Below are 24,174 nucleotides of genomic sequence, written 5' to 3' on the forward strand. Positions count from 1 at the left end.
AGGTGGAGTTGCAGAAATCCCTGAGTTAATCATTATGGCATCTATCTACCCCTTGGGATCCTGCCAGGTACTTGTGGCTTGGCTTGGCCTCTGTAGGAAACAGGATATTGGACTTTATGCACCCTTGGGTCTGACCTATATGTTCTAAACCCATAAAGCCAGAGTATGTGAGCAGTGCCAGCAGTGCAATATTGAAAAAAGAGAAATAAAAATGCATTTTTTCTTATTCTTTACATAATACAAAAATAAGAGATGCCAGTCTAAAAACAAAGTATGTCTTTTTTTTTTTTTTCCCAACCTTTGAGCATTTTCTTTCCAATTGCATTGGACCCAGTCTCTTTTTCCCACTTTCCTGTTTTGGTATTCTCCTAAGTTCTTTTCCAGGATTTCATATCCATTTTTCATGGGTTTTTTCTCCTTCCTTCTCTATATTGGTCTTTGATCTTTCCCCTTCACCTCTTTCTTCTGTGCCTCTATCCACTCATATCTAGATTTTACCGTCCTTCTTCCCTTCTCTCACCCTCTTTTGTAGTCTCCCTCTTTTCAAGTCTCAACTAATCTTTTTCATTTCCCACACTTGCCTATCCCTAACCCTCCCACTCTTTCCTCTCTCTCCTTCCTCAATCTCTTACTATTCTATCTTTTGCCCATAGCCTTCATCTACCTTCCTCTGGCTCTCCTTTCCTCACCAACTCCAGCTCTTTTTCTGTCCCTAACCCCTCTTAGAATCCAACTCCTTTCTCTTATTCCCTACTGTTTCCTATTCCCCTTCTTTCTCCTCCTCCCCAGTCCCATTTCCACACTTTCACTACCTGCACAACCTTTCGCCCTCAGCTATGTCCCTTTCCTCTATTTCTCAATGTGATTTATTTGAATTTCAACAACGCTTCTGCTACCGTCTTACACAGGAGGCTGGGAGTGGGTCCCAAGGTGGTGGAATCGATTATAAATTGGTTGCTTGGAAGATGACGGCATGTAATGGTAAACAGAACCTACTCTAGCGAGAGAAGGTTGATTATGTGATGTGCATCAACGATTGGTTCTAGGACCGGTCTTGTTTAATATTATTGAGAGCGATATAGCCGAGGGGTCAGAAGGTAAAGTTTGTCTTCTTGCGGATACTGCTAAGATCTGCCACAGAATGGATTCACCTGAAGCAGTAGAGAGAATGAGAAGCAATCTATGAAACCTTGAGCAGTGGTCTAAGGAATGGCAGCTAAGATTCCATGCCAAAAAGTGCAGTCATGCATTTGGAGTGCAATAAACCCCAAGGAGCTGAACATAACTGAGGGTGAAAGACTGATGTGCGCAAAGTGGAAGAAAGAGCTGAGTGTTAGTGTTTGGTGATCTAAAGGTAGTAAAGCAATGTGACAAGGCAAGAGCTACGGCCCTAGGGATGCTGGACGGCACAGAGAGGGGCATAATGGGTAGGAAAAGGAGGTGATAATGCTCCTGTACAGGTCTTTGGTGAGATCTCAACTGCACTACTGTGTTCAATTCTACAGACTCCATCTCAAAAGAGATGGAGACAGGATGGAAGTGGTCCAGAGAAAGGTGACCAAAATGGCACACTGTCTGCACCGAAAGACTTAATGAGACTGGAAAACAAATAGGTATCCCTGGAGGGGACGAGAGACAGGATACAGCCTTTTAAATACCTGAAAGGTATAAAGGATGCACAAGGATCAAACCTCTTCCAGTAGAAACAAAACTACGATGAGGGGACATGACCTGAAACTCCAAGGGGATAGACTTGGGAACAATGTTTGGAAATATTTCTTCAAGCGTCATGGATGCATGGAATGCCCTCCCGAAAGAGGTGCTAACGACAAGCATGGTGATGGAGGTCAAAAGGGCTTGGGCCCAAAACGAGGAGTCCTACAGGCTAAAGGATGGAACTGAAGAAAGTGGATAGTCTGTGTTAGGTTTGTTTGGGTGTAACATTTGTGAGTGGCGGTAACTTGCATGGAGCAACAATTCCTACCCTAACCAGCTTGCTGGGCAGACTGGCTGGACCATTTAATTCTTTAACCGCCATCACTCACTATGTTACTGGGTCTCTGATCCCCTTCAGATCCTTCACACCATCCCTCCCTCCTGTCGGATGCTTTCACCCACTTTCTCACGCCCTCCTGAGCCTCTTGCCTCCTTTGCACCCCTCCTTCAAGCGTCCGTTAACCTCGGCTGGCACCACAGTTGCTGGGGCACAGCCACTTGACCTCGCAATCTTCTTTTGCCCGGTTTTACAGAACGGACAGCAGGGGGCAGTGTTGCACTGAGAATTCACCTATTGCCCTGGTATTCAGAGTCATGTCCATAAGAATTATCATCAGGGTACCCAGCCTTGTGCAAAGTATTCATTTGCAGGGTACCTTACACAACGGCCTGGCGCACACAGCCGCATTCACATGTTTTCTATTACCTCCTTGCTAGTCCACACTGCACTTTCCATTCTCTGGTCTGAAGGAGCCAGGCTAACAGCCCTGGAAAAAACCCCTGTGCGGCCCCCAAGCACGAGGGTGACTTTTATTATACTCATCTGAAAACTCGCAGGGAAATCGTCTTAAGATCAGATGCCTTGTAATCAGGACGGAAATACACAGGGAAAGGGTATTCTCTGCTTGAGCTTTCCAGTCTCTCAGCTCCCTCCTTACTTTTTTTGACCCAGCAGTTTCCTCCTCTTCCTTTGTACTTCCAGGTAAATCAGCACTAGGGCTCCCTCCCGATTTACTTAGTGCAGCCATTGGAGTTGACAGGACCTGGGCCGAGCCCTGCAATCATTGATCTTGGATCTAGGCCCCCGGCGAGTGCTTCTCCTGCACAATAATTGGGGCTCCCTCCACTCAGGGGCTGTGGGTGCTGCTCTGTAGCATCTCCAGCCCCGGCTGACCTGAGAAGAAGACAACCAGAGCCGGGAAATGAACCCAGGTCACTCCGCACAGCAACGCCACTGAGCCACTCCTCTTCCTCACCCCATCTCTTTCCTCTACCGTACTCTTCCTCCAGATTCCTCTTACCCTTGCCATCTCCCATTCTCTCCCTTTTTGAATTCCTACCCTCCCTCCCTTTGAAGTTCTCTGTACCTTCCCCCCCCCCTCTCCCCTTCTCTTTTTAAAGTTCCTCCTTCCTTAACTTCCTGAAATGTTGACGGTGAAAAGGTTCACGTAACTCCTCGTCCAATCACATTGGGCAATCATTGTTTAAACCAATCCAATCACTTCTTCGCTAGGAGCCCAATGTAATAAACCGGGGGCTCAAATAACCGAGTCCGTGTGTTCAACTCGTGAATGCCAGTGCAGTAAGCAAATGGGATGAGAGGGTTTGGGAGTGGGGATTGTAATGCATTGGTACGGCATTGCTTGGGAGTACTGGGTGCAGTTCTGGTCTTCCCATCTCAAAAAAAAACGGAGTACAACTAGAAAACTTCTGAGCAGGGTGAATAACATGATAAAAGGGATGGAACGGCTCCCTTACAAAGAGAGGCTTAATTGGGTTAGGGCTCTTCAGCTTGGAAAAAGAGATTTCTGAGAGGGGATACGATGGAGGTTTATAAAAGCAAGAGTGGAGTGGAAGGGATTAATAGTGGCCCATTATTTACCCTTTCAAATTATACTAAAACAAGTGGATATGTCAGGAAACTAAGCACCAGATTTAAAGCACAAATCATAGACAGTATTTTTCCGTTCAATGCACAATCGAGCTGTGGAATCTGTTGCCAGTGGACACGGTTAAGGGGCTGAGCATAGTGAGGTTTAAGAGAGTTTTGGATAAGTTCCTGGAGGAAAAGTCCATGAGCAATTTTTAGCCAGACAGATTTGGAGAAAGTCACTGCTTATCCCTGGCAGCAGTCAACAAGATAGAGCTGCTTTTTGGAATCTAGTGGCTACTTGAGACCTGAACTGGCCATTGCTGGGCTCAATGGTGTGGTCTGACCCAGCATGGAATTTCTTATGTAAATGCATCAGAAATTTTAAAAAGTGTGCTAAGATTAAAGATGCCCTAAAACAGGGGTAAACCGATATACTAAGTTTAGCGCACACTTTTATATCAGCGAGGTGTATTAAAAAAGAATACTATTAAGTTCACTTAGAGAATAGCCACTGTCATTAGCAATGGTTACATGGAATAGACTTAGCTTTTGGGTACTTGCCAGGTTCTTATGGCCTGGATTGGCCACTGTTGGAAACAGGATGCTGGGCTTGATGGGCCCTTGGTCTGACCCAGTATGGCATTTTCTTATGTTCTTAAGGTGTACTACCACTTTTAGCTTCTAAAACCTGGCAGCTCTATGATCCAGCCTGGGATCCCCAGATCAGAGGGATTCTGCTCCAGACCCCCAAGCCAGAGAGACCAGCCTGTGATCTCCCCAAGCCAGAGGGCTTCTTCCGATCTACCTACCCACTCCTCACTAACCTCCTTCATCCACCCACCAACTCGCTGACTAACTCACCCTGCAGGGCTCCCATGTGCTTACCTTCAAAGTAGAATGGCTTCCCTTGTCTTCCCTGCCACCCACTTTAAAAACGTTACCAATGAACTGAAATCAGAAACCTGAGTCCAAGACCCCTTGGACGCAGGAGCCATGCTGGCCACAACACCATAGAGTAAAACTAACCCCACAAATGTGAGTTAACTTTAATCCACCTCTGACCCAGGAGTAAATATTCCTGCATTAAAAACAGACTTCAGGCTTTAACGCACATCTCTGCATCAGGAAGTAATACCTAATCCCTTCACTTGCGTACGATTAGCAAGGAGGTGTGCTAAGTTTTTTTTCTGGCTTTGGTGTATCTTAGTATATCAGCTAAAAACCTTATGAAATCGTGAACAAAGTTTAGTGCAGCTTATTACATCGGTCTCTAAGAAATTACTTGTGAGGCTCCTTAGGTGTAGTTAACTTTCCAGGAATAACCCAGCTCATGAAGTTTACTGCAAGTCATTTAACTCCATTTAAATCGTAATCAGCTTTCTTTGCATGTGACCCTCGTAAAGCCAACATGTTACCCTTGATTTTTTTTTTTGTATCCTGGGTTATTTAGCCCAGCAAGAAGGGCTCAATACCCCAGTGGGGGAGGACGTTCCAGTAGCACATGCTGGGTTCTAGAGGAAGTCCTGGTCTGTGGCTGCCAGAGAAGGCCTGCAATGACTGAGCTCAAGAAGGTTGTACAAATAGAGGACATGCTTCAGATGATTGTGAATGAAGGCTAACGTTGTCTTGGGCCAGTAGAGGATGCTTCAATTTTATTTTTTTATTTATTTTGAGTTTTTCTATACCGGCATTCGCGATGAGAATCGCATCATGCCGGTTTACAATTAACAAGAGGTGTGAGGGAAGATAACAATTAATAAGAAACATTAACAGGTGCTCAAAAAAGATTGCAGTTACAATAAAACAAGGGAATTACACAACTTGGAGCAGTGAAAAGGAGCTAGGAAATTACCAGGGAGAACAAATTTACCCATTAATGGTGTGAACAAAGTTATGGAGTTTGCAGAGTTATTGAACTACCATGGTGAGGTACAGTTATTAATTACTCTCTTCAGAAAAATTCTGAGCTGGACACTGCTGGGCCAAAAATATAATAAAAAGAAAACAAAAGTTTAATCAAACAGCTCGGCCCAAACATTTTCAGCAAGAAGCCTTGATGAGAAGTGGCACTAATGAGCTGCTCATTTACTGAGAACTGTAAAAAATAAATAAATAAATAAATAAAACGGGTGAGGAGCACGGACATTCCCAGTTGTCCGGCTTCATCAGCTCCTAAACTTTATCATTACACCTGTGAAGCAATGCTTCCAGTGGGTTTTTAAAACATTAAAAAAAGTTACATCCAGAAATCAGTCTGGGGATTTCTTCTCTGCTTGTTTTGGCTTCAGACAGACAAAAGAACCAATTGCCTTCAGTACACTTCATTTTCCTAGCCGGGGCCTTTGTTTGTCCTCAATGACCATTAAAAGCCCATTCTGAGATCTCATGCAGCTGTTTTTTAACAAAATAGGTGGAAGCTTTTCTGATGCAAAAGAGAGGCCCAACAGGGGGCCAGGATTAATGATTACAAAGACATTTTAAAGGCTGGTCCCCTCCTTTCAGCACTTCAGCCTTTGAGTATTTGATGCCACAGACAAACACTCTGGTATCCTCCGTTAGCTAAGAAGATGAACCTAATAACAGGGGTCAATGTTCCGCCATCTCACCATTTTCTTAAGGCTCATGCCTTGACTTTTCAAGGGAAACGACAAACAGCTGATGGAAATCAAGTCCCGGGGCCTCCTTGAAGTTATAACAGTTCACAGACTTGGGTCACCCCGAGCAGTGCGGCATCTTCGGGATTTAGATCTTATGTTATGGTGAAATAACAGAACGCTCTCATTTTAGGACTGTATCTGCCATGTCAGCTCTTTGAAAATAACAAAGAAATAGGAGAGAGAGAGAGAGAGTTGTAATGGATGGCAAAGGCTTTTTTTGTTGTTGCTTTGTGCAAACACATCTACAAATTGGAACAAATGAAGAAGCAGCCATTCCTCTGAATACCTTTGTGCTTCTTTCTAAAATCACTTTTTAGATTCTTTTTCTTTTTTGAATTCCAGAGCCATCAAACAGAGAGAAGGTTTTTAAAATCTTTGCCCCTTTTCTGCCTTTTTGTCTTTCATGCTATTGAAAGGTGGCATTCATACACTGCTGTAGAAGTGGCAGATGAGTTTACTTATTAAACGGTGAGCAGTCCGGTCTCATCATGGCTCAGAGAGCAGGCACTCAAGGAGCATGGCTGAAAAGTCAGTAAGAACAGGTCTAGCTGTCACTCAGGCTAGTAATCAAGAGCCACTTGCTTTCTTTGCATCTAGCACAGAAAGCACAGCATGCACACAGGGAATCCTGCAGGGCCGCCCGTCAACGTCATTGGGTTGGTGCGATAAGATGAGCACGAGAGTGAAAGCCAAAAGTACTGAACATAACCTGCTCCATTTGTCTTCTAGTTTAGCTCTATCTTCGCCTCATCCAAGGAGAAGCAGCAAATCTGTCCACTTCATGTCGAGCTTGTCCCCAAGCTATATTAAAAAAAAAAAGGGTTTGGAACCTCTAGCATCAAGTGATCATGAGATTTCACCACCAAAGACTGAAATCTTCCAAATAACTCATCATGGACTACCAAGAGCCTCAGGACCCCTGTGCAGGGCCCCAGAACTTAGTGAACTGAAAGGAAAGGGGGAAAGCACATCTGGAAAAAGCAAATGAACAATTAGTGGGAAGAGAAGCAAACAGATCAATAAATATTATGAGGCTGGCAATGTCTACCCAAGGAAAACCTATAAGAAATATTTCTCTCTAGCCCCCATTCGTGAGCTCCTGCTTTTGCCCTTTCTATCACTCTGCATGCCAGCAGTGGTTCATTATTCTTATGAGCTGCTCACATTGCATGATGAAGCCCACTCCACTTTCCAAAAGCAAACATGATTTTCTGGTTTGGCCCACCACAGGCTAAGGGACTGATGTAATAAGCTGAGCACTAAAACTTGTGGAAAGTCAGCCTACAGTTTAACGCAAACACGACAATTGTTTTTATTTAACTCCCGGATGCTGTAAGCTGATGGCTTGAAAACATGCACAAATCTAAACGTGCGTAAAGAAAATGCTTAGCACACAACAGAAGGCTTTGCCCACTCCACCTTTTTATATCACCACTCCACTTTGAGACCAATGCAATAAACTGCGCCCAGCCTAGCACACAGCTTACCCAAGTGGCTGGAAACATGCTTTGGTCACACGTCCATAACCCTGGATACAATAAGGGGATCAAAACGCGTGTGCAAACGAAAGTAAATAAGCACTCATCAAGTGTAAATGCCGTGTAGATGACACTAAGAGCTATTATCCCACAATGCAAAACATCCCCATGCGCCCGAGGAACACTTTTCAACCTGTAAACTTTACGCCTGCCCTGAAGCCGGCGTAAAGTCTTCCCGCAAGTCAAGGGCTCAACTTAAAAACAAAAAACCCCCTGCTTTTCTGTGGTTCCTCCTGCTTAGTGTGAACGATACTAAGTGGGGAGAACCACAGAAAGCAGCACCATGCAAAAGAAAGTTGACATTAAAAAAAACAAAAAATTAGGGCGCACAATATATACTACTTCAGTAATTATTTTCTTCTTAGCTTGAAATCATTGAAATGAAAGGCATGCAAAACCTAGGTGTTCCCGTGCTACTTGTGCTTTTATTGCACATGCCGTAGATTTCTCATTAGAACAGGGCTAAAATCAATGCTAAGCTAACGCAATGCAAAATTCTGCATTAGCTACGAACGCAGAGATAAAGTCCACATACTAACTACTTCACAGACGCAGTAGTGAAAAAAATGTGACTACATCTTGGAAAGGTGAGGTAACCTTTTTGCAATAAAGTCGGTAGATAATGTACCAGCACGCTTTACCTTCTAGGCTCATTTGCACGCCGCTGTCATCATTTGTTAGTCTGCCCAGATTTGGGCAGGGTTAAATGCATTTCAGTCCACTTTGATACCAAACAAAATAGCATTTGTTCTATGGAGCTGCGGTTTTTTAAACATTCTGATCAGAATAATATTAGACTACACTCCCCTACGAAAAAGAGCCTCCAAAATAAAACAAGTTCGGTTCTTTTCCCTAAAGTCTACACTTCCTGAAGCATGCCGCTGAACCCCAATGCACACTGTTACTGTGACAGGAGTGTGGCCCTTACAGCAGCCTTTTTAGGGCCATCTTTAAGGCGTAGCATCTCTATAGAACTTGTTGCTCTGAAGTTCGCTTAAATACTTGACTTCTGTTCCAATTATCCATAGGAGCTTTGGCAGCTCAAGACAATCGATTGCCTGAGGTGAAGATGAGAAAGCACCCTACCCCCCCCCCCCCCCAAAATCACTGAAGGTGCCAAGGGACAGGACATGTCCTTGAGGGAGAAGGGGAATTTGCCTTGGAGGCTCTAGTCCTTTGGGTAGTTTGAAGGCTAAGGCAGGGGTCATTTAGGTTCTATACTGAGTCGCCAGGCCCAGAACATTTAAACCTTTTTGAATTGACACCAGTTTTTCATCTCTAGGGCACTCCTGAGGATCCTGACTAAAGATGCAAAGTTTTGTAAATTTTTGTAGCCAATTTTAAAAGACTACAACATGGAAACATGAGGGCAGATAAAGACCATTACGGCCCATGCAATCTGCCTATCCACACGAACTCTTCAGCTTTATAATTTCTACCACTCCCTCAGAGATTCTCTGTATTTATCCCATGCTTTCTTTAATTCAGATGCTGTCCTTCTCTCCATCACCTCTATCACCACTAGGGGAAGGCAGTTCCATGCATCCACTACCCTGTCTATAAAGAAATATGTCCTTCCTTTATTCCTAAATCTACCTCTTTCACCCTCATCCCATTCCCCTTGTGCTAGAGCCTCCTTTCCTTTGAAAGAGGCCCATCTCCTGTGCATGGAAACCTTGAAGGTATTTAAATGTCTATCATTTCTCCAAGATTTAAATTGAGTGTAAGTAACTCTGGGCCTCAAGTGCCGTAAGTTGGTCAGCACCCTGATCCACCAGATTCCTTTCACACAACTCTTGAATATAAATTTTAAATTTACATTAATTCGAAATATTCAAGATATGTAAAAAAAAAAAAGAAGAAGAAGAGAAAAATGTCTCTCACTCCCTTCCCCCTCCTTCCCAATACATCTCCTATTAGGGAAACAAAACAGGCCAGGCTGCTATAGATCCTTATACAGAAACTACATGCTAGCTACCAGAATCCCTCACCTCAGTCACACATACAGAACCTCACCAAACACAGAATAAAATGACTATATAAAAGTATAAATAGAAACATGCAGACAAAAACTGAACTGGAAACTCCAACAAGCCAAATGCTGTATGTAGTGCAACAATAGAAAAACATAAACATTACCATGCCTCATAAAACAAACAACAAAATTAATACAAAACATCATAATAGTAAAACCATGCCAATAAAAGGAATACATATTTCAAACAGCGGATGAATAGAATAACATCCAATCATTAAAAAATCATACACACATTTTTAAAAAATGTCAAAACACCAATACAATATTTCAAAACAGCAGACACATCAAAAAACACCAATAATTAAAACTTCTAAGGATAAAAAAAAAATTGCTCTCCATACCTGGGTACTTTTGGATTTCCAGTCACCTTGAGATTGTCATAAAAATTATTTGGGGTGGGAGAGGATACACATAAACTTTCTCTCACATGCACACACACGCTGTCTCCACCCACATGCAATCACAAACATAAGCTCTCTCTCGCTCCCCCACAACAATCCCATATCCACTTTCTCTACCTCCCACATAGTTAGTCACACATACACTCTCCCACATGTTGTCTCTTCCCACATGCAATCACACACAATGCTCTCTCACATGCACGCACACACACACATTCTCTACTAAGTGCAATCTCACAAAGTCACACACATGCTGGCTCTCTCTCCCACAGGAAATCACACATACATGCTCCCTCTCATGTTTTCACAGCAGCATGCTAGTCTTTTTCTGGTTTTTTGAATTCTATATATTACATAATTGTCCTTGTTTTAAATTATTACTGTTGAATTTTGTGCCTGTTATGTTTTTTTTGTGGATTTATTTATGAATGTTTAAGTTGTGATCTGCCATGAACATTTGGATATGCATGACATATACATTTTTTAAAATAAATATACACACGTTCTCTCTCCCACATGCAATCACACACATATGCTCTCTTTTCCACATGCAAACTCCCATATGCAATCACATACACACACTGCAGATAGCCCACACACACACAGGCTCACACATACATTCTCTGAAGATGGGCCTGGTGGTTGCTGTGTCCTCCCTCCATCTTTGGCCGCTGTGGGATGAGCTCCATGGCCACCTGCTAGGCTTCTCTGTCTTCAGCCACCAGCCAGGTGAGGTCCACTAGCAGCCACTACTGCTCTTCCGCCCGCGTGGCAAGATGGGCTCGGTGGTGGCCTACCAGATTATGAGGTGAGCAGCAGTAGGAGTCAGGTTACAAAATCTCATCTCCTGCTGTCAGGGGGGGGGGGCTGGTTTCATGATAACAGATGTTTGTTTAAATGTGACCTACTGCTGGCAGGGTAGGGGTATCCCAACCTCAGCAAACCTGCTTGAGGCAGTTGCAGCTCTAGTCAGAGTTGTGATGCTAAAAATGGCCTGGCATATGCCATAGCTTACTAACCCCTGCTCTAGGTTATACATGCTTAGATCTTTAACTCTGTCTGCATATGCTTTAGTACAAGCACTGATTATTTTTGGACCCACTCCAACCAGTTTATATCCTTTGGAAGAACTGTACACAGTCTTCTAAATGAGATCTCATCAAGGACTTAGACGGGGGCAATATCACCTTTTTTTCTGCTGATCATTCCTCTCCCTAGGCACCCAAGTATCTTTCTGATTTTTGCCATTATCTTATCCGCTTGTCTGACCCCATTAAGATCATCAGACAGGATCGCACCCCCCAATCCCGCCCTTTTTTTTTTTGGTCCTAGACTTTCATCCCTATTCTGTACTTCGCCATTGGGTTCCTTGCAGTCTAAAAGGGCATAACCTCGCATTAATTTTGTTATTAAATCCTAGCTTATCAGAGCCTAAATCAAATATGGCCACTGGCACTCTGACGTCATCGGGGTGCGCCCTTCACGACGTCCGAGTGCTGGCGCCGGTCCCGCCCTGTTTCCCCGCTTCAGCTGCAGCTTATCCGATCAGAAAAAGAAAGCTCGGGCGGCACCGGCCCCCGGCCCAACTGAGCGCTTTCAACCGCGGGAGCCCACTCTCGAGTTTAAAAAACAAGCAAACTCCACAGTCTGCCGCCTCCAACTAAAAGACAGCAGTCAGGAGCTCTCACCGAGCACCGCAATCAGAAAAAAACAAAACATATTAAAAGGGCCTGAATTAGCAGAAGGCCAAACTGGTGGCATGCGGGGCAGCTGGGCCTGGGTTCGTCTCTGCCTTGAAATCCGCGCTGAGAGAACGCGCCAGCCCTGCCTTGCGGCCCCACCAGGAAGAGCAAGGTGGAAAGCGCCGGGGAGCATGCACCGGGTGGAGGTAACCGTCCGTGCCCGATGCTCGGAGAGCTGGGGATTAGCGGGAAGTAGCGCTTTGTCAAACTAGCGCCAGATGTACTAAAGAACACCTGCCCTCTAAGAAACACCTTAGGACCTCTGGCCAAAAGACGTTTCAGCCCAGCCCACTCCAAACTGTCAGCTAGGCAGCATGTGGTACTACGGTAGAATGCTAAATGAACAGAACTTTTGTGAGAGAAAGCATTTTGTTTGCAAAATTGGCGCAGAACCGATTGCTCTCAGATCATCCCGCAGAATCTTAGTAGCCAGCAGCTCCTGCTGGCGTCTGTGGGAGGGCAAACCAGGCAACCATCTGGCACACCACTCTTTAGGATGACCTTAAAATTTTGCAACACATTTTTGGGGGGAGGTGAAGGTTTTGCAAGGAAGTCGTTCTAGTTCCAGTTTAACGCCGGACTGTTTACCTAATTTTTACAAAGAATGTTAAAAAGATCCACAATACAATTGATGGGTTAATATTTACTGAGTACATACACCTGGCTTCTTGTTTTGTATACTCTCTAAGAATAACTGTATGAATAGGCTCTGTTAATATTTGAGATATTCTCTACAAATGGCCTGTAATGAAAACATGATTATAAATATTTGTAAAACATCTTTTTTTTCTTCTGTTTATATTTATGCCAATGTTATGGCAAGAAAATTGGAACAATGTCTCCTTACCTACATAAATATTGGACATTTGTGGGTGTTGTGTGAGAGAGAGGCTTATAAATCATCAAAATTAAACTTGTAAGGGACTCTTGTCTAGGGCCTCAACAATCCTAAGGCTACCTCTGTAGGAGTGTATGCTTCACTGATGGATTTCTGGGGATGATTTACTTTTGGAAAGGGAGCATGCATCACTTTGATGTGTGCCAATTCCTAAATCACAGAGAAAGTGTTTAATGTAAAACCTTTTCCTTTTAAAAAAAAAAGTGCACAGCATTATATTTTAATGCTACAGTTTGCATGTAGGATTTCAAGCTAGATAATTTTTTTTTGTTACTTATCTAGGAAAGATTTGTCTTGTAGCCATCTCACAGCAAGCCTTAAAGTAGCAGTAGTACCAGGTGTTTGTTTTTTTTCAATAATCTGATAGTTATCATAGACAAAATCATTAAGACTCGCTCTTCATGCTGTCTACTACATATTTATTTGATTTTGGATGGGGTAGCCTTGCAGTCTCTTCCTGCCCAAGCTCCCTTTTGAACTTGACGTGTACCAACCATCTGGCCACTAGGTGTTGCTGTTGCCCAGTGGTTGGGATGCCTCTTCTCAGTGGGGCTTTGAATGCGGCATACACAGCACTTCTTTGGCAGCGTTGTGCAGCCATTAAGTTGTCCCTGTTTACAGTTTTTCATTTAATTTCTGAGCGTATTTGAAAGTGCCTCATATTTAGTCAGCCCCTCTCTTTATAGTTCTGGTAAATCACGGCGCTGCTGCACTGATCATCTCGAAACGTGCCCTAGTAAGAGCCTGATGCATCTAAAGCATAAACGCAGCTTAAGGAGCCAACTGTGACTTCAGGAAAGGAGATTTAAGAAAGAATTGAAAAAAAATGTGCAACCTATTCTGAGCACATGTGAAACTATACAAATTGAAATATCTTTGCTCAAGAACCAAACTAGAGACCAGCAGAGGAAGCTGCAGTCAGTACTGCTATTATAGCATTGTTTAGAGTTTTTAATATCAACTTGTGTTTTTTGGTTCCATTGCTGCCCCTTTTGGTTCCTATTTTTTTTCTCTTTCCTAATATTTATATTATTTCTTTGTAATAACAGTTGTGCAACTATTGATTATTTTTATTATTCTTATTAGATTCAGTTCTGCATTTAAAACTCCCCTTCCTTGATTCCATTGTAAAATGGTTTATGATCTATCCATGCTATACATTTATCAAGAGGATGCCTGCCTGAGACTCTGATGTGGATCAGTACATCAGCTCTCTGATTTGCTTAGCCACTATGGTGAATTTCAAGTTTGGGAACCTTGAAGAAACTAAACATTTTTTCTTCAGAAATACAATCTAAATCAGAATGGAAAAAAAAGGGGGCCTTGATTTTTTTTTCTTATAATTGCCAATTGAATGGTGTAAAGAAATGTTGCAACATTCATTTCTTGACGAACTGTCTTTATTTATTTTTTTTTCTTCCAGATGGCAAAGCTCAGCTGGATGATAGCTTAACCAATATCCAGTGGCTAGGAAGACTGTCTTGTCAGAGTTTCCTTCCAGAAGAGAAGGAGAATGGTGGCAGGGCAGAGGTGAGCCTTGGGGAGGGATGCAGATGAGCGTTGTGTTCCATGAAGTTGGCAAGAGCTAGCCTGGTCGTGTTCTCTGGGTGATCGGGTGCCCACTGCAACTCTTATTGAGCTTATTAGTTCATGCCAGGAGCCCCTTCCCCTCCTGACTTGCATTCCTCCATATGTGACCCTGTGGGAGGACAGTGGAGGTGCATCAGGACATGTCTGCCTCTTGCTGCTCAGGCCTCATTGCGACTTTGAGCCTCACAACACTACAGTGTTTCACATGGTCTAACGACCAGATTAACCCAGGCAGCAGGAGGGGGGCGGTCATGGCAGAGGAAAGGAGAGGAGCAGCCTTGATAGGGGGTGGGGGGGGAGAATGGGGGAAAGGAGAAGAGAGAGGGTGGGTTAACTGTTGAGGACCAGGGATGGAGAGCAGAGAAGGGAAAAATGTGGGAGAGGTGAGAGATTGATGGTGAAGTTGCATGAGAGGGAAGGCAGGGGGTGGAAATGGAGGGAGGAAAAACTGCAGGAGGTATCAAATAGGATAGAGAGGGGAGGAAGAGAGTCTGGGAGAAGAGAGAATAAAGGGTTGGAGGCAGCCAAGAGGAAAAAAGACAGGCTGTAGTGAGAGAAGACAGAAGAAAGTAGATGGAAAGTAAAAATAAAAAAATGTGAAACAAAATGGAGAGAGAGAAAAATTCTGACATGCCAGGAAGATTGGAAACCTACTAAATTTACATTATTTAATATGTGCATTCAGATCTATAGCAGGCTTCAATAGAGAGAGGGGCTTGGTCAGGTTATTGAAGGCCTGCTGGGTTTGATTATGTACCATTCTGTGAAATATGGCTGTGCATATTATGATGTATTTGATTATTTTCTGATTTACTATAAACTGCTTTGGGTTTTCCTTTGCTGGACTAGAAAGGCAGTATATATCCCCAAAATAGAAACAGAGCCTGTTTATTTGTTTTACCTAAAGCACTATTTAGCTTGTCCTTTTTTGAATTGGAGCTCACATGAAATGTTTTGGGTTTTTTTTCAGTCTGTCAAACCTCCTAGGCCTTTCCCAAAGGATCGACCACCATATTCTTATCTCGAAATCATACAGCTAGCTATAAACAGTGCCCAGACCAGGAAAATGACCTTACAGCAGATTTACACCTGGGTAGAGGAGCATTTCCCTTATTACAAATACGTTGCCAAGCCAGGTTGGAAGGTAAGACAGGATGAGACTTGTCCAAGCAATCCCTTTTAATGTGCAGATTTGTTTCTTGGTTCTAGTCCGTTGTGCCATGTTAAACAGTGTTAGTAAAGCTGCCTGAAGTTCTCCATCAAATCAGCCTATACAGGGGATCATATTACTGAGTTTGGGGACTGGTGTTAGACTGCTGTAGGACTTTTCTTTACTCTGTGCTGTCCAGGACTCCATGAACGGAGCATGCATTTCAGGGTCTGATTGCAAATATTGGAGACATAGTATGGAAAGCAGGAGCCTGTAAATACCGAAGTGGGCCTGACCTTGATTTTGGGCCCTGGTAACCTGGACATGTGTGCGCGTCTCTCTCCTTTATCCCCATTCCTGCTCCCATGGGAGAACCAGCGCAGATAAAGCAGGTTATAAAAGCACATAAGAGCACTTATGGCATCTCAATGCAAACTAATGTTTTTTGGTAGTGGATTACCATGGCAACGCTGCATGTTTAGCTTCTCAGGAGATGGTTTTAGCGGACTCCTCTTTCAAAACCTGGAACGATCCTGTAGAGTCAGGAGGAGGCAAGGGGCATTGTCATGGATGCCTGCCTTGTTCTGGATGCAAAATTCTTGAGTATTTTGCTGTTTGGGGGTTTTTTTTTTTTTTTTTACTGTTTTGCCTCGACAACCTGTCTTGTCTTGCAGATGAAACCTGCACCTAAACGCTTAATGTATTTTTTGATTTGTCGAACAGAACTCCATCAGACACAACCTTTCCATTCATGACGTGTTTGTTCGTCAGAGAGAAAACCATGGGAAAGCGATGTACTGGACAATTAAGCCATCTTGTTACCAGAGTACATGTCCCTCCATATCTGATCAGGCTGTAAGTAGGAGAGTATTTAGATGAGGCATATTTCAGTAACTGGGCCTCAATGCCAGCGCTGCGCTGAGAGAAGTGGACGCCGCAGTTTGTACTGCATTTGATGTTTTACACCTGTCTGCTGGCACCTCCTTCCTCCTGACTCTGCCATTTCAGTAAAGGAGATCTGCTCTGCCTGTGGAAAACACATGAATTGCATCTGACACTGGGGCTTTACTGGGGCAGAGCTGCTTCTCAGTCAAAATAAAGCTTATTAATCCGGGTTTTGGTAACACAATGATCCCTGTAAACAAAGGAGTTTAGTTGTAATTCGGCAGGTGTGTTGGTTTATGGTGCATGCAACCCGGTCAGGTTTTCAGGGTTTCCATAATGAATATGCATGAGATCTGTTTGCATGCACTGCCTCCACTGTGTGCATATCTCCTGCTGGTCATTGTAGAAATCCCAGCTGGGTTGCAGCCCTTGAGCACAGGGTTCGTGTAACACTGGTTCATATATCTCTTCTTTTAATCTGCTGATCTGGTAGCCCTGGTGCATAATATTGCCCTCTGTCACACCATTGGATTCCCAGTCTGTAAAATGCAGTATTGGAACAAACCTACTTTTCTCTTTACAAGAAGTTTTTCCTCCATTTCAGTCCAGAAAAAAAAAAGCCATTAGCTATGGTGATCATCTGTTCTGACTAGTTTTCCCTTGGGCTGAGGGTTATCAGTAATTCTCCAGATCCCTGCATGTCCTAGGCAGGCTCAAGACTGCCTCAGCCTTGCCATGACAACTGAGAGCCAGCTAATAACTTAAGGTATGAACTACTGTTCTAACATTTTCACATACAACCCATCGAAAGTTTTAAAATAATAAAAAAACAAAATATATATATATCTATCTCAATTTTTTGGATGTTTTGTGTTAAAGTTATTGGAATATATCCCCAACATTTAATTTAATCTGGAGGGTTCATTTTAAAATAATAAATGAAACTGGATTGGAAGCGATATTTTTTATTTTTCCTTTTGACTCAAGATCTGTTGTCATGACAATGACCAGAATGCCTTTATGCCCTCGCAGCACGTCAAATTAACATCTTGATAATAGGGGTGATGTGATCCCTTCTGCAGGTTTTTTTTTTAAATTTAAGCAGTGTAACAGCACAACAAACTCCATAACGATAAAAAGCAATAAAGAAAGCCAAACAATAGCCTGCTACATCATATCTGTATGGAATTTTCCATTGAGACAGGAACACAAACCCAAGACTGACATCCATTCATGCACACCATTCATTCAGCGAGGCGAATACAAATATCACCGCATCATGCCTCAACTTGTTCAGGCAGCCTCGAAAAAACAAATGCCAAGCATTTAAATAATCCCTACCATGACACTTACGAATCTGATTCCACTGTATCGTACGAGCAACATGTACTGGTGGGACTTCCTGAATCCCAAACTGCGAAGACAATTAACTTTGCCAACATAAGGGCCCCCTGAGCAAATTTCGGAAGAATCTTGGGCATCTTCTTTGCCCATGTCACCTTTCCCAACAATAGAAACTCTCCCTGAAAAAGGTGGTTTTTGCAAAATGGCAGATTGGATGGAAGGTAACACAGCATCCCAGAAATTGTATAGCATTACACACAGCATAACATGTATGTGTCAAGGAGCTGCAGTGAATTTTACATTTCACACAAAGCTTAGAAGATATAATACCCATTTTGACCATCCTCTGAAATAAGGATGTCAAATCTTAAATTGCATTTCCTGCAACTTAAAATCAACCCAGACAGTGTATATAAATTCTTAAACAGTTGAAGCAGAAGATCTAAATTCAATTGGCCCTTTTATCTGCAAGTTTTGTTACTGCAGGTATTGTTACTTTCTCATGATACTTTTATTACTGAGCAACCCCACCGCTGCAAGAAATTGCATGAGAGAGTTTAGGAACAAACATATCTCGGGCACTACATTTAAGTGAATCCAGATGATGTCTGACCTGTAAATACGCATAAAAATTCCCTTCTGCGGGTTTTCCAATCATTACGGAAATCATTTTTGGTCGGATAAAAGATGACATTCAGTGTGTTAACTTATTTGTTTTTGTTGTTTGTTTCTTTTATATTTTGGGGCAGGAGACTGACTTGGCCACCTTGCAGCAGCCAGGATCTAAAGGTATCTAAATATACTAGGGGAACATCCTTTTATGAAGACAGAAGGTTTCAGACAGAGTTCTGAGCACACACACACACCATTGGCCATCTCGGGCGGAGGCGTTGAGAGTCGCCCGCTTGCCCTTGGGGAAGGTCATTCCTTCGGACCAGGGCTGAGGCACGTTGGCAGAATCATTTGGGGGGGAGGGGAGTTTGTGCTGCTGCCGCATGTACTGTAGTCCTGTGAATAGAGAGACTGCCAATCCAGCGCCTTTTTCACAAGCATTAAAAATTCACTACAGATAAAACCGGTGCTTGGCCAAATCCAATCCTTGAGACTTCTGCAGGCAGGTCTGGTTTTTGAGGGTAGCCAAGATCCATACATTAACCTAGTTCTTGATCCAAATGGAAGGTAATATATCTCAAGCATATCCACTGGGGATATCTGGAGGAGGCTAGAACAATGGGCTGAAAACCAGGGTTCAAATCCCCATTTAACCCATTGACGTTCTTTGTGACCCTTGGCCAAGTCACGGTCTCCTGTTGTCTCAGGGACTCAAATTGTAAGCTTTTGGTTGCAGAACCTGATGGCAGACAAAAACCATGTGGCTTGTCCCCATCTCCCGTTCAGCTTTATAGTCCCTTCACGCTCGTTCCATCTTTGGCCAGGCAGGCTACAAAAATCCCAGATCAAATTAAAACCGCTAAACCAGGCCTGCTTTCATGGGTCATGTGGATCGGATTGGGAAGCCAGTGAAACAAGCAGTATTGAAAGTTTTTTCTTCCTCTGGTTTTTCTTCCTTTTAATGATACAGAACTGCCCCAGAGCTGTGCACCTTATCCCGTTCCCAGGCCGCTTTTCATTACCATCCCTGTGCTGTACCAGACCCCAGTGTTTTCAGCTACTGTTTCCAGCTGTTCACAGCCTAGAAGGGCCAAAGAGATACCCATAGCTCCCAAGGTAAATGTGTATATTTGCATAGGGGGTACTTTATTTACATGGTGCATATGCTGGACAAGAACAGATTGGTGCTGTCGCTGATATTTGTAAAGAGTTTTGTTTTGTTTTGTTTTTTTTAAATCTGTTTTGCTACTCCAGCATTTCTGAAAATTCAGTCAAGTCCTCTGCATCCAGTTGTTAGAGGAAGCAAAAAACTGCAAAGTAAAGGAACTGCTTAGCAGCTCCAGAACAGGCCAGAGATAAGTCCTAGTGACTCCCCGGCTTGTAAAGGAAAGTTTTTTTTAAGCACGGAGAATATTATGAGCAAAGAGCTGGCGCTAGGCGAGGGCCTTTGTACAATAGTCCTTGCCATAGGCCAGGGCTTCTCAGACCTGTCCTGGTGATCCCACAGCCAGTCGGTTTGGCAGGATATCCCCTCCAATGAGTTTGCACACATTTAAGGCCTAGTATATCCATATTCATTGAGAGGACCCTGAAACCCTGACTGACTGTGGGATCACCAGGACAGCTTAGGGGGAAGCCTTGCCTCTGGCTTTCCTGTTCTCCTGCCGTAGGATCAGGAAGGAGACCTTGCTCTCTACAGTCAGGAATGACACCTCACAGGCAAAATACTCGACATGCAAGAAGTTCCTTTTCTCATCTTCCTCCCCCCCAAGGAGAGGGAATAGCTCCAGCCAGTGTGCTATAAATATTGAACTTGGTCAGGTTAGAAATGTGTAATTGCATTCTGTTTCTGCTTCCTCTTTCAGCTTCCAGTGCTTACCGGAAATCAAAACGCTTGTCCCAAAGCTTCCCTTGCTCCAGCCAACGAAACGACAGGTTTGGCAGGGGCGGAGTCCCACCAAATTGTTGCTAAGCGTTGGAAAAGCCGAGGCCGCCAGCGGTCCCGTCCCCACAGAAAAGCAAATCCGAGAAGGCCGGAGCCAGACCACGTTGGCCACTTGACACTGGAGTCCACATCCAGCTTATCTACTGATAAGAATGCCGTGGAAACAGTCTCTTCTTTTGAAACGCCCACAAAAACCGCCTTTCTGCAGGGCCTGTGCACATCTACGCCGTGCAGAGATGGATCGGGGGTGCTGTCACCAGGCTCCATGCTGGTTTCTTGGAGGCAAGCATGGCCCACTCCAAGATTACAGGACAGCATGCTTGACTGCAGTTTGCTGAAGTCCCCCAGCAATGAGGCTCTTGGCTGTTCGAGCCTCGGATTCACGCCTCTCCAAGAAACCGCGCAAGCGAGGCCAAAGCCTGAGAGTGGTGAAAGGGACCTGGAAGAACTCCTGGGCATTAGTCCACTCAGAGGAGCTGCCTCCACCGACGCACTGGGATTTGACCAGCAGAATGACTGCTTGGCTAAAATATTTTCTGATTTCAGCATGCCAAGCCTAGATGAAGGAGCAGATATGACGAACATGAGTTGGACTTTCGTTTACAACAGGAATTAATTATGCTCATACAGATGTATCTCTGAAATGTCCTGCACATTTTTTCCTCCCTGAAAATACAATTCCTGGTGAATAAGCAGAATGTTTTTCAAGTATTCCAATAGATTTACTAGACAAGTTATGAGCAGCATATTTTTTTTGTGTCCCCACTCTCAGTGACTTTGAACCTCACTCCCTCATTCACAAGGTAGAGGTCTTTAAAATCCTGAAAAGTCTTGAACGAGTAGATGTAAATCGGTTATTTACACTTTCGGATAATAGAAGGACTAGGGGGCACTCCATGAAGTTAGCAAGCAGCACATTTAAGACTAATTGTAGTAAATTCTTTTTCACTCAACGCACAATAAAGCTCTGGAATTTGTTGCCAGAAGATGTGGTTAGTGCAGTTAGTATAGCTGGGTTTAAAAAAGGTTTGGATAAGTTCTTGGAGGAGAAGTCCATTAACTGCTATTAATCAAGTTGACTTAGGGAATGGCCTCGTCTATTACTGGTATCAAACATTGGGATCTTCTTGGTGTTTGGGTACTTGCCAGGTTCTTGTGGCCTGCTTTGGCCTCTGTTGGAAACAGGATGCTGGGTTTGATGGACCCTTAGTCTGACCCAGCATGGCATGTTGTTAAGACAACCTGGCCGGATGACTCCAGTTCCTTCTTGGCTGAGGGTTGGAGGAGACGTCTCCTCTATGTAAACCCTTCAACACTATTCCTCTACTAGTAGGGGTCACTGCAGTAGTGGCAACCACGTTACCCTCTCTCACTCAAGCTTTTCAACTCCATAAGATGGCCAATCTCAACTGCTCCTCTGGAACCAGTCTCTTGCAGCACAGGGTCAACCAAAGCTATATTTGTTTTATAAGTTTAAAATGTGAAAACTTGTGCAGAGATGTTTCCATTGAAGGAGCATATATTAAACTGGGAATGAACATTATTACAGACATGTACTATGTGCCTGATCCCATCGATGTATGCTGCTGTTCCCTTCCAGATCTCTCTGGGCCACATCAACCTCTAGAATGGATTAGATTTGGGTGACACCTAGTGGCCAGATTGAGGATCCAGATTGCAGGATTCTGGAAGGAGCCCTAGCACATGGCCCCTAGCCCAAGATTGTTGTGTAGCAACCGACCTAGGTACATTTTAGAGGGGGACGGATTATAAAATAGAGGAAATTATCCCCACATAGTTGCAGCTTGAAAGATCAAGGTACCAGAATCCCAGCCCTGGTTCTACTTGAGCTGGAGCAAACTGCTAAGCCAAAAGAAATATACTTTACTCGGTGCCTTATTACGAGGTCTTTGTTTGTTTTAGCAATTTGCTTTATTTCTAGTGAGGCCAGAGGCCTGGACAGAGCTGAAGGCCGGGAGGCCACAGGACAGACACAAGAATCAGAAGGCTCAGGGGCCAAAGGGAAAAGGCAAGGCAAAATAGGCATCAGAAGGCCCAGAGGAATGGCCTGGAAAGGCCGCAAGACAGAAGAGGCTAGAGCAAGGAGCCGAGTAGATGCTGAAGCATTGAGGCAGAGGCACAACAGGATTAAATAGGACTGGGGTCTGGGCATGGTGCAGGTAGGCAAAAGCCGGTTCGGCCAGCCAGGGCATGGAGGTCTGCGGGCGCAGAGGCCGTAGGATTGGCTGAGGCAAGAAAGCAAGGGACATGTAGGAGAGAACAGTTCGGAGCCGGGCTTGCCGGATTCCTCCGATGGAGGGGAGGCCAAAAATGCAACAGTTCCACTTCCTTTTTGCCTTTATAACAAAGGCCACAGACCATTTTAGTAGCCATCCTCTGTACTGATGCAGTCTGGTTTATATCATTTTGAAGATGCAATTTCCAGCATTGTACATAGTACGCCAAATAAGGCCTCACCAGGGCCCTATTGCACATTTCGTTATTGTCCACAAAAAGACAAATCTTTCCTAATAGACCTTCCACAATATTACTTACAAAAATGTTGAACAGGCAGTCCAGTTCCCAAATCCTATGGCACATCACTAGTAATAACCCCTCTCCTTGGAGTTCACTCCCCTTTGTTGCCTCCCACTCAACTGGGGTTCCCTGTACGTACCAGGATCAGTCCAGACTGCTGGGTTATGCCTCCCCTCCAGCAGATGGAGTCAGAGAAAGCTGAAAAGGCACCCCCTAGATATACCGGTGTGCCACCTGCGATCCCTCAGTATATTCTCTGACTCCAGCAGATTGAGAGGCATAACCTGCGGTCCTGATCTTTCGGGGTTTTGCATTGATCTCCAGGTTTTGTTTTGATGTTCTGACCCTGACTAGATCAACTAGTTATTCTTTCTTTTTATCTAAAAAAAAGAAAAATAGAGTTTAAGGGTTCGTCTTGTCTTGTCAGCGCAGCGAGGTGGCAGGATTGGATTGCGGGCAGGCTTGCAGGGCACTGCCCTTGGACAACTTACCCGAAGCTAGACAGTCCCAGGGGGCCAGGGGAAGAGCTTACTGGTGGGCCGGTCACCCTCCCACCACAGTTGAAATTGCCAGAGGGTTCCTCTGAAGGGGGCTTGACATAGAGCGGGCATTTTCTTTGTTTAAAAAAAAAAAAAAAAGAGAAACAAAACAAAAGAAAATACTAATTACTGGGTTAAAGTTAGTGCTCTACAGCCGCATGAGTCCTGCGGTGAGCCTTGTGATTTCAGCCCCGGCCTGCCCTAGATCGGTCCCGGGACTCCGGAGGTGGTGGCTGGTTCACCCGGCGCGTTGCTTTCGCTGCAGGACAATTCTTACCTTTGGCGCGTTTTTTGCTGATTCCTTCCCGCCTCCTATATGCCGCGTTCTTCGGCCTGCACGGCCTGTGGGGGGGCAGGGGTGCGACTCTCCCGAGAGGGTCTCTGCTCCGATGTATTCCCGGGGGCAAGGGACCCTCTCTGGGGCCGAGCGCGGCCCACAGAGCTACTTCAGCCGCTTCTTCAGGGCGGCCCCGGACAATTGCTGGTCCCCGGTCAACAGCCCCGCCTCCCATAGAGAAGGAGGCGGCGGCCATTTTGAGCACGTTCCACGATTGGCTTATCCATGCAAAGTCGGAGGTGTCGTGCAGGTGAGCGGTTCGGTTGGTCGTCGAGCAACTTCAGAGACTAGGTTGGGTAGTCAACTTTGTGAAGAGTCAGTTGGAGCCGACTCAGCAATTGGAGTTCCTGGGAGCCCGATTCGATACTGCA

At 44.3% G+C, this 24,174-nt stretch overlaps 1 protein-coding gene across 2 annotated transcripts; it reads left to right on the plus strand.

Annotated features, from left to right (window-relative positions):
* Positions 1–11,729: 11,729 nt before the first annotated feature.
* On the plus strand, positions 11,730–21,124 carry LOC115079347 (forkhead box protein M1-like). 2 transcript variants are annotated; one of them, XM_029582842.1, is made up of 7 exons: positions 11,730–12,111; positions 14,287–14,393; positions 15,424–15,597; positions 16,327–16,458; positions 18,582–18,621; positions 19,415–19,560; positions 20,310–21,124. In XM_029582842.1, exons 3-7 carry the CDS (start codon positions 15,520–15,522, stop codon positions 21,003–21,005), a joined length of 1,092 nt encoding a protein of 363 aa, XP_029438702.1. In that variant the 5' UTR covers positions 11,730–12,111; positions 14,287–14,393; positions 15,424–15,519; the 3' UTR covers positions 21,006–21,124. The 2 variants fall into 2 exon arrangements, with proteins under 2 accessions (XP_029438702.1, XP_029438703.1); XM_029582843.1 differs by lacking the exon at positions 15,424–15,597.
* Positions 21,125–24,174: the final 3,050 nt, after the last annotated feature.

The sequence above is a fragment of the Rhinatrema bivittatum genome, chromosome 17, assembly GCF_901001135.1.
Source record: "Rhinatrema bivittatum chromosome 17, aRhiBiv1.1, whole genome shotgun sequence".
In the NCBI taxonomy this organism is placed as follows: domain Eukaryota; kingdom Metazoa; phylum Chordata; class Amphibia; order Gymnophiona; family Rhinatrematidae; genus Rhinatrema; species Rhinatrema bivittatum.